Here is an 11128-nt window from a genome sequence, read left to right as displayed (position 1 = left end):
CAAAAGGAGGAACATTAGAACGCTGGGTAGGATTACCAGACTAAGGATTAATTCCTCTGCGAGAAGGAGAAATGCTAAAAAGACAGGGAAGGAATTGAAACACAACCATTATTGAGCTCCACGCTGGAAGGATCATCTCGGGACAATCCCTGAGAATCGAATGGAAGACTCAGCCTGAACAACTGGTTCTTGGTTGCCGGTTTAATTCTCATGCTCATGTATTGATAATATGCTTGCAGTTCTTAATATTGTTGCTAGAGCTGATTGCTTGGAATGCAGAAAGGTTAGTTCATTTTATTTCAATTTTGATTAATGAAATTCTGATGGGGGATTGTTTTATTGGCTAACTATCATCTATACATAAAACTAAGTGATACAGTTTTTACTACTTTTCTAATGAACATCTTAAACATTCCAGGAAATAATGTTTGTTAATTTGAGTGGTTCTCCTGACCTCCTCCCCATCTCTCGTTTAAGCGTTAATAAATCAGACATAAAGTAGAGGACTTCCGGTACTTTAGTCAGCTTTACGGTGCTTTAATTTCAATTTTCTTTCTTTCAACTTAGAAGGAAATAAAGATGCATTACTTTGATCCCTCTTTTTAAGTTATTAAATTAAGGAAGTTGTAGAAACTTCCTTGTTATTTGTTTGAACTTGAAGTATCCCATCTCCATACTTTTTACATGTTTATTTTTTAGTACCCCTTCCCCATAGATGTAGGAATGTTGCTCCATTACTACTTTACGTCAGGTATTAAAAAATGCCATAATTCTTATAAAACATAAAACTTAATGTATCATATGTGACAAAACAAAAAATTAATACAATGTCCTATATATAGTCACAACGTAAGGAAGAAAATCCTAAATCCTATATGTTGGATTCTTATTAAAGCACTATTAAATCAAGGTCTCTAAAACTAGTTTTTGCTCAATAACTAGTTCTAGCCTCGTGACTCAACTGCAAAAGAAATGAGTTTTTTTTTTTTTTTTTTTTTTTTTAACGGTTTGGAAATTGGGACAGTCCCGAAATCGTCACCAAAACATATTTTTTTGTGACGGTTTCCATGTTTATAGAAACCGTCACTAAAGGTAGGCAAGAAAAGATATGACATTCGAACATATACAAATTCAGGTTCGAATGGGTTCTCGATATTCGAATATTGAGGCTACTTACGTGCGAACGTGTAAATATTAGGCACCAATGTTCGAACGTTAGTCATTCAAGTTTGAATGTTAATTGATTTAATATTAAAAATGGATATTTCAAATTAAAAAAGATTAAGAATTGAAGTGCAGTGATTTAATATTAAAGTTTGATATTTAAAATTAAAAAAGATTGAGAATTGAAATATAAAAATACTAAATATATTAAATAATATTGATCATTACATATATTAAAAACAAAATACAAAATATGCTAAAAGTTTGTGAACAACACTCAGAACGTGTTGTTTACAAATGTCCTCAACTCATCAGTCAACGACGAGACCTTGTCGTTTAGGATATCTACACAATGGGCAATCTTGACGATAATGTGCTCTACATGTGCATTAAACTAAGTAGGCCGCACATCCCCGCAGATGATGTTGAAATGATATTTCGCATTCGGATGGTGAGATTATATACACGTAATGTTCAAATATTTTGGACATGTCCGTTCGAACATTACTTTATTGTCGTAACAATCGAAGGCTAATTTTGTTACGTTCGAATGTTTCTTACTGAATTGTTTATAATACATATATAATATAATATATAATTTAAACATGTTATTTATAATATAATATATCATATTTGTTATATATTATATATTATTATAATATAATAAAATTATTACTGATAGTATATTATTGATAATATATAATATTATTATATATATAATATATTAATATTATTGATAGTATATATTTTTCCAATATATTATTTATAATATACTATTTATTCTTATATAGTATAAATTTGTCTAATATATTATAGTATATTACAACAGTAATATATAATATACGACTCTAATATATTCGTGCATATGGTCGATTATACTACGTGTCTTACTTGCACTCATGCATATGGCTGGTTATATCGCCTTTTCTTTCTATTGATTAAGCTATTTCTATAAATTATCTTATATTATATTATATATATATATATGTATATCCTGGTTATACGTCTTTGGAATATTAGGAATTGTTCAATTTTGTAAATTTCTTTCTATATCTATCATACTATAATCTTCTTAGTTGATGTTATCAGATTTTATAGGAATACTAGTAGTGGATTCATCGTTTTTTATAATAAACAATAAATATTATAATATGGTTTTCAAGTCCTTTTTACTAGGAGTATTTTTAATACTCAAATGAAGTATTACCGCAAAAAATTAGACCATGTTACAATCCATTTTATCAATAAATTATTTATAATATAATATTTATTCTAATATGGTATAAATCTGTCAAATATATCATAGTATGTTACAGCAGTAATATATCTTACCCATACAATTTTAATATATAATATAATATACAACTTTAATATATAATATATAATATATTATAAGCTAATTATATATTATAATAAAGTAATATATAGAATATAATATATAATAGAATATTTCTATATTTTTTTATATTTAATAGTTAGGCCTCATGTCCACGGGACCCCTCCCAAATTTTATTTATTACCCTCACTTGTGACGGAAGAAAACTGTAGTACAGTCATAGACTCTGAGGAAATACAACCAAGTAACAAATCTCAGAGACAAAATAAAGCCCAAACAAAGACCAAATTCTAAGATCAAATATGATAAACAACAAGATATAGACGGCACTTCGGTAGAGCACCCTGAGATTTATCAGATGATGCAAAAGATTCCAGTACAATCTAACATATTAATATAGTATACCAGTACTCGTATAAACTAGTATATATAATATATATTATACTATATAGTATACTAGTAAAGTTTAAAGTTTATACAGGTACCTAGAGTACTAGTTTTTATATTATATTATAAAAACTAGTATATAATATATATACTATATAGTATTTTCTTTTTTTTAGAAGAGCCAAGGTTCACCTGTCCATAAGTGATCCCGTCCCAAATTTTATTAATAAACTCTTATTTATGACGGAGGAAAATTGTGGTTACAGATTGGCATCTGGGGTTACAAGATAAGCAAGAAAGTTTCTAAACTAAGTGTCAAAAGTACTAGGAGCCTCTAACCAAAAGAAAAAAAAAAAAAAAAAAAAATCAAGACAAGACGTACTTAAATACTACAAAGAAAACCATTCATGTAAAAGAAACCACAAACAACGTTAATTCAAAAACATAAAATCATAAAATCTTACCAATTCAACCTGAGGACAAAACGCCACATAAAAATGACTCTAACAGCAACGCAAAAGATGGCAAACCCAGTATATTTAAATGGATTAATCCTCGAAGCAACCTAAGCATATCCCTGAGAAATCTCCATTCAGATTTAAGACCAGTCGCACCACTCCGAGCCAACCAATCAGCAACTTTATTTCCCTCCCTATAAACAAGTCTAACTATGCACACCATAGAATCCATAAGGGCTAGAGTATCTTCCCAAAAATCTTCCAAATACCACATCCCACACCTCTGCCTATTCCACCACGAGATCACCACTTGAGAATCTAATTCAATTTCCACAAAATGCCCAAATCCTTACAGGCTTTGAGACCCTGCAAAATAGCTAACAATTCAGCTCTATTATTTGAACCGAATCCAATATAAGAATTAAAGGCGTGAACCAGATGATCTCGATAATTTCTAATAATACCACCCATCTCTGAAGAACCTGGGTTACCAAGACTACTCTCGTCTGTATTCAACTTAAAAAACCTCCCTTGAGCTGGCTTTTGCCGAGCAACTAGCTTTAAACCAACACCGGAATATTCAATATCTGTAAAATCTATGAGTCATGCCTAGGATATTTACTAACCTTTTTCATATCTCGACTTACTAAACCCATCCAACTTCTAATAGAATGCCAAACCGAACTAATAGACTGAATACTACCCTCCATGCGTGCAGTACATCTTCTACGCCAAAGGGGCCAAGTAATAATAGAAGGTAAAGCCCCACTATGAGCCCCACTTGAGAGTTTGAGGCTGCACATCGAAACCAAATTGTTACCATCTTCTTCCATGGAAGACCAAAGGTAGCTCCATAATAATGCCATATTTTCGTTGCAAACTCACATTCAAAAAGTACGTGGTTTTGGTCTTCATACTTACCTTCATCACAACAATCACAACGAGAAACTATCGAGATACCAATACGTCAAAGACGATCATCAACGCTCAAAGCCATATTCCATGCTTTCCACATCGAAACCGAAATTTTAAGTGGGAGCAACTTATGCCACATCCAAGGATGCCACTTCATACTAGAACCTTGTATTCGAATGCAATCCCAAGCGGATTTAGTAGAAAAATTCACACTCTCATGCTTCATCCAGATCAACACATCAGACCCTCCCTTACAGCCGGCGAAAGCCTCAATAATTTCCTCCACATTATCATGTCCCACTAACGAACTCACTAGCTCCACATCCCAACTATTGGACAACTTGCACTCTTTAACTTTAAGTATCGGATTACCTACTATCTGGAACTCATCAATTAATGGACCCCTATCTCTCCATTTATCATACCAAAACAAAATGTTCCCATCTCTAACTCTCCACTTTGCATTATTAAGGACACTAGGAATACTTTTAACAATCATTTTCCAAAACCTCGTTCCTTTTTTCATGTCAATGAGAGACCAAGGTGAAGAACTCACATATTTTCCCTTAAAGAACCTAGCCCACAGGGACTCTCCTTGAATTAAGTTCCATGCAAACTGCATATGCAATCCTTTTTGCTTATCCTCCAAATTACACAAACCCATTCCACCCTCCTCTATTGGCTTACAAATACTATCCTATGCCACTCACTTTTTTTTTCCTTTACCATTCACATCACCCCAAAAAAATGTGCTCATCATTCGGTTTAATTCTTTAATAATAGATTGAGGGACCTGTAAAGTCGCAAATATATGTAAAGCCATGCTAGAAAGCACATGCCGAAGAAGAATCAAACGGCCTCCCGATGATAGGATTTTCATTTTCCAACCACTGATTTTGTTCCAGACTTTGTTAACCATCTCCTTTAGGTGCTCATGCTTGAGACGCCCCAAGACAATCGGAACCCCTGATATTTAAAGGGAAACGAGCCTTCCGAGAACCCTATCAGCCTTTTAAGAGCTCTCTTTCAGACCAACAAAATTTTTGGAGAATAAAATATGTCCTGACCAATCTTCATACTTTTCAAACACTCATAACAGTTCCCTCATTGACTTCTTTCCTCCATTCAGAAAAATCACAATGTCATTAGTGTATATAAGATGAGAAATCTAAGGAGTGCCTTTAGCTTGGGAAAATTTTCCAATCTTTATTCCCGTAAAGCTATGTTTCAAAAGTCTAGAGAGTACCTCCTGAAGAATTATAAAGAGGTAAGGAGAAAGAGGATCCCCCTGGCGTAGTCCCTGACCTCCTTGAAAAAATCCTTTCATCGTTCCGTTTAGTATCACAGAGTACCAAACATTCAAAATATAAGCATGAATTAATTCACAAAAAGGAGGAGGGAAACCAAAACACCTCAATACCTCCAGCAAAAAATTCCACTCCACCCGATCATATGCTTTTGCTATATCAACTTTAATCATAATATTACCACCATGTGACGTCTTCTTCAGTGAATGAACCATTTCCTGAGTAAGACTAATATTCTCAAATATACTCCTCCCAGGTATAAAAGCTCCTTGCTTAAGAGATACCAATTTGGGAAGAAGACCTGTCAGACAATTCACAATAATTTTCGAGCAAATTTTATAAAAGACTGAACAAAGGCTTATCGGCCTAAATTTATAAAATCCCGAAGGCACATCTACCTTCAAAATAAGCATAATGAAAGAAGCCAAATAAAATCTCGGAAGACTTTTAGATAGAAAAAATTCTGAGATAGCTCCTAAAACATCCATTTTTACCACCTCATAGCAGCTCATAAAAAATCCCGCACCAAACCCATCTGGCCCTTGAGAACTATTTCTAGGAATAGACGAGAGAGCCTCTTTAACTTCATCCAAAGAAAGGATGGAACAAAGCCAGACACAATCCTCTTCTTCAATAACTGGAGATATCAAGTTTGTTAAATCCGACAACTCTCTTGGCTGATTTGACTGTTGTAGGAACTGAGAAAAATATTCAACGGCACCAAGATGAATTTCTTTCGGTGAATTGAACTCCTACCTGTGGCGCCCCCGACCCCCATGTAGAGAAAACATGGGAATCGAGACGCCGGGATGATGACAACACGGTCACACATCCCAACGAAGTGCCAATTTGTGTACATGCAACGGTGTACAAAAACAACGCAGCGGATTAGTCAACTAAGTACCAGAATTTAAATACAAGTAAACATCAGTAAAGTTTTAAAAACAGTTATACAGTCATCCAAAATAAAGTTAACACATGTCCCAAAAATACAAAGGGTAAAATAAATAACAAGCTAGTGATCCCAGATCACTACTCGGGCGGAGCCGTCTCCGCAGGCTCATCCTCCTCCTCCTCATCTGCATCAAAATCTGCGTTACCACAGAATGGTACCGCAGGTAAGTATAACCCAAAAATATACTCAGGAATATAAAATGCATTAATACCACCAACATGCATGCATATGAAGAAATATGCATTTTCCTCAAAATATCATTTTCCCCGAAAATGATTAATTTATCAACACACGCCAAAATCCCATTTGGCCCAAAATAATCCGTAAAACATTTTCCCAGAAAATGATTTACACAAAATCCAACTCACACTATTTTCCCAGAAAATAGTCCATTTAATCCGTCAATACCCTATGCACCATGGCCTCCCCTAGGGACCATCCGCACGTCCTGGCTTCGTAGCGATGCCCAGTTCCGCGCCCAGCGCGTACATGGCCGAGCACCCACTACGCAACGAGCGATGCCCAGTTCCGCGCCCAGCGCGTACATGGCCAGACATCCTCTAGTCCCCGCCAGCAGAAGGACCACGGAGTCGGCACGAATCTCTCGTCCGATCCCATTGTCGCCCAGCGACAATCCAGGGGACGTTACTCAGTTTATTCCGCTCCCGAGTAACCAGAGGAGCTCCACCGAGATAATGCCCCATCTCGGCTTGGGGTCGTGATACGCACGCACCCAAATTCCATTCTCACATGAAAACCCAGTTTTCATAAACACATGAACATGAATGCAATACACGAAAACCCAGTTTTCCTTTACAAACATGATCATGCATGAAATAATGATATGCACATGTACCAACACAAATCCACATTCCTCAATAACCAATAACCAATCCAATCAAACCAACCCAAACAACTCCAATCATAAATCCATCCGACCCCCGTACTCCTCGGACTCAGTCCGGCATGTCAAACAAATACAGTGAAAAGCGTTAGTGCAAAAATACATTAAATTCACAAGAATTCTTTGGAAAATACTTACAGCGCTATAAGATAATTTCCGGAGGATCACGAAGCTGAAAAAGGCGACGTCTGAGCAACACCACAGTGTAAAATACACTGTGGCCGTGGGTCACAAATACCCACTTTTCAACGGAGACAAACGAAGACCCCAAAATGATAGGGTAGGGCCTAGAGAGGTCGGTGAAGCCAATGGTGGTGGTGGTTTGCCGTGGATGACGGCGCAAATGGTGGTTTAAGGCCGAAAATGTACAAATCGGAGATGGACTTGGTGGGGCTTCACCGGAGACGGATCGGAGCCGGGGTTGGGTCCAAAGGATTGCCAAGAGGTCGGGGATGAAGTGGTAGGAAGATGGTGGCCAATGGCGGTGCGACGGCGGCGCAACGGCGGAAAGAGTGCCGCGGCTTCGTGGGTCTCGTGGGGGCTAACGGTGGCTCGGATGGAAGTGAGGTTGGTAGGGTAAGGTCGCCGGCGGCAGGGGAACCGAATGGAGGGGGCGGTGTCGACCACGGCGGCTCGACGGCGGCGGGCTGGGGTGGAGGCCGAAGTCGCACGGGGAGAGAGAAGGAGAGAGAGGGAATCGGGTTCGCGCGGGAGAGAAGGGACCGAAAGAAAATAAGGGAAAAAAGAAAAAAGGAAGGAAAAGAAAAGGAGAGGAAAGAAAAAGAGGGGAAAAGAAATGAGGTCCAATCCTCATAACTTGGGTCACGAAAATGATCCAACGGAAACGATTTTAAAACCACAAATTAAATAAAATAATTTAAACGTAATGGTAAAGTCAAATTGAAATAATTAAATCTCACAGTAATTAATTTAAATATTAAAAGCAATTTAAATACATAACAATAAATAAATATTAAGAAAGCACATAAAAATAATTTTCACCAAATTAAAAATCCTAAAAATAACCCAATTAAAATCCAGTAATTTTAAAACAAAAGAATAATTTTTTTGAATAACATAAAAATAATCATTCAATAAAAATACACTAAAATACGGGGTGTTACACTACCCATCTGTAGTTCTCAACTTAGGAATTTTCCTACGCCTTTTATTAGATAACCAAACATGGAAGAATTTTGAGTTCCAATCACCTTCCATCCTCCACTTAATTTTAGCCATCTGAGCCAATCTTATGTCTTCCCTTCGCCTCCAAGAAGACAACTCAGTAGAGTACCTCACAAGCTCCCTTTCAACATCATTATCCCAATCTCTTTGCAGCGAGTGCTCAAGACCCTCAACCTTCTCTTCAAGAATAGCAATCTGAGTATTGGTCTGCCCAAACACCCTCTTTTTCCATTCACGTAGAGTCACCTTAAGCTTTTTAAGTTTACTAGCTAATTTAAGGAGCCCCGTACCTACCGCTAGTTCAGACCACACATTCTGTACAAAGTTCATAAATTCAGGGTGCTCAATCCACATTTGCTGAAACTAAATGGAGAAAGGCCATAAGTAAAAGGATCTTTCAGGAATTCTATAAACATGGGACTATGATTTGGCGTTGTCCTTGACAAATACGAACAACTTGCACTCGGAAATGCTGTCAGTAAATTTGCATCAAGAAGCACTCTATCCAACTTAGCCCAAGCTCTAGATAATCCATGCTGACCATTGCACCATGAAAACTTTCTCCCTTGTGAATTCATTTCAATCAACCCACCCTGGTGAATCCATCTATTGAAGTCATCCATTGCAGCTCTTGTCCTTGGTCAACCACCACACCTTTCCACATCCGAACGAATTATATTAAAATCTCCAGCAAACAAACAAGGCTCCACACCCATTCTAGCCGAACTCAGCTCCTCCCAAAGCATCTACCTTTCATTTCTGTTACACTTAGCATAGATAAAATTACCCAAAAAATGTGAAGATCCGTTGTCTATACGTAAAGACAAATACTATGATCCCATTCGGACCAGCTGCACGTCCATTGCATTTTTCCAAAACACCCAGATTTTCCCACCAACATCCTCACTAGTTATTACCTTATCAAAGTGAAACACCAGCATATACATCTGAATTTTATCAAGACTCTGAAACGGTTCCAGCAGCACTACCATCTTCGATTGACATTTGTTCAGCAGACTCTTTAAATGTCCCTTAGAAGTACCTATTCCCTTTATATTCCATACTAATATGGATCCTATCACTGAGAAATTTTTTTGGCTCGAGTGAGCACCCTCTAAGAACTCCTAATTTTCTCAAACTGCCTCTTATGGTATTTTCTTTCCCTACTTCATCCTCTGTTTCCGTGTGATATTCCTTATCCTGCAGAAAGACTTCCGCATGTATCTCAGGTTCCAGATCAGACATCGACCCCTCTTCCAAGAAAACCTCTTCCTCCTGTGATTTATCATCCTCCCTCTCCTCTGTACTAGGAACTAGTTCCACCTCCCTCATGTCTGTGGCCAACTCCGCCTCCTTCGAGCGGGTAGAACATTCCAGTCTTTCGTCATTCCTCTCTGGTGACACCTTATTATTCATTTCCTCCCCATGAACCTCAATATCAGGAGACTCACCATGATCTTTTTCCGTTTCCAACTCCTCAATCAAAGGTGTGGAGGATTCACCTATTACCAGATTTACCTCAGAATCCTGATTTGCTTCAACTTCTTTTTCCTCGACAATTGGTGGATTTATTTTTTCCTTCAGTTCTTCCACAACAAGTTCTTGTTGCCGAACCCATTCCTTTCTTCCAGTAATCTTTCTCCCAGCACGACATGTCCTTGCATTGTGCCCCTGTATTTTGCACTTGGAACAAAACGCCGGCAAAGTTTCATAAATTATCTCTTGCTTGCAGCTAGACCCCAATCCAAGAGTCCCAATCCAAAAATGAGGTAAAGGCTCCTTTGCAACATCCATCTCTACACAGATATGGGCACCATCGGTGTGAGTGGCACAACGAGTGGGATTATCACGTCTAATAAATCTACCTATTGGGGCTGTAAGAATTTTAAGAAAAGACTCATGATAATAGTTAGGAGGCAAACCTGGAAAGACGATCCAAACCGGCACAATAGATGGTTCTTCTTCTTCCTTAAAATCTGGAGTCCAATGGAATGGACGATATGGAATCCCGTCTATATCACTAACTTCACGTGGAAGGGCCTTCATGCAGCCTTCTTTTGAAGTCATTCTTATAAACACATTCCGAGGATGCATCATATTAGAAATAACTAGAATGTCATCAAGATTCCAGTGCTTTTGAATGAATGCCCGAATGGCATCCAAGGAGGGACGGTTTTGAACAAATTTCAAGACAATAGAAAACCTAAAAGGTTCTGCCAAGTGTAGTATTTTCTCCTTAGAGAATTGAAAGAAAATTTCACCATCCTAGGATTTTGACACACGGTGAGCCATAGAAAATTCTGAAAGAGGCTGAGGAACCACCGATATGAGATCCACGAACAGACATTGACCTACGTTCTCAGCAGTTGCTATACAGCCTTACGTTCTCAACGCAAGTGCAAGCTGCTCGGAAGCTGCATTGATTGTAAGTACTTGTCTTTTTTTATCACAACTCTTGAATATAATGTTTCTCTTCTAGCTAGCAAACAAAGTGAGATTAAAGTGGAGCACTGAGAA

At 37.4% G+C, this 11128-nt stretch overlaps 1 protein-coding gene across 1 annotated transcript; it reads right to left on the bottom strand.

Annotated features, from left to right (window-relative positions):
• Positions 1–9643: 9643 nt before the first annotated feature.
• On the bottom strand, positions 9644–10678 carry LOC109007392. The gene has a single exon (XM_018987053.1). The coding sequence runs from the start codon at positions 10676–10678 to the stop codon at positions 9644–9646; it is 1035 nt and encodes a 344-aa protein (XP_018842598.1).
• Between the last annotated feature and the right edge of the window lie 450 nt (positions 10679–11128).

Source organism: Juglans regia, unplaced genomic scaffold (genome assembly GCF_001411555.2).
Source record: "Juglans regia cultivar Chandler unplaced genomic scaffold, Walnut 2.0 Scaffold_739, whole genome shotgun sequence".
Classification (NCBI taxonomy): domain Eukaryota; kingdom Viridiplantae; phylum Streptophyta; class Magnoliopsida; order Fagales; family Juglandaceae; genus Juglans; species Juglans regia.
Note: the sequence above shows the minus strand (reverse complement) of the source record. Positions and strands in the feature narration are given on the sequence as shown.

What these genes read in the sequence shown, in the direction of transcription:
- LOC109007392 (XM_018987053.1), bottom strand. Translation starts at nt 10,678, where the DNA reads ATGACTTCAAAAGAAGGCTGCATGAAGGCCCTTCCACGTGAAGTTAGT.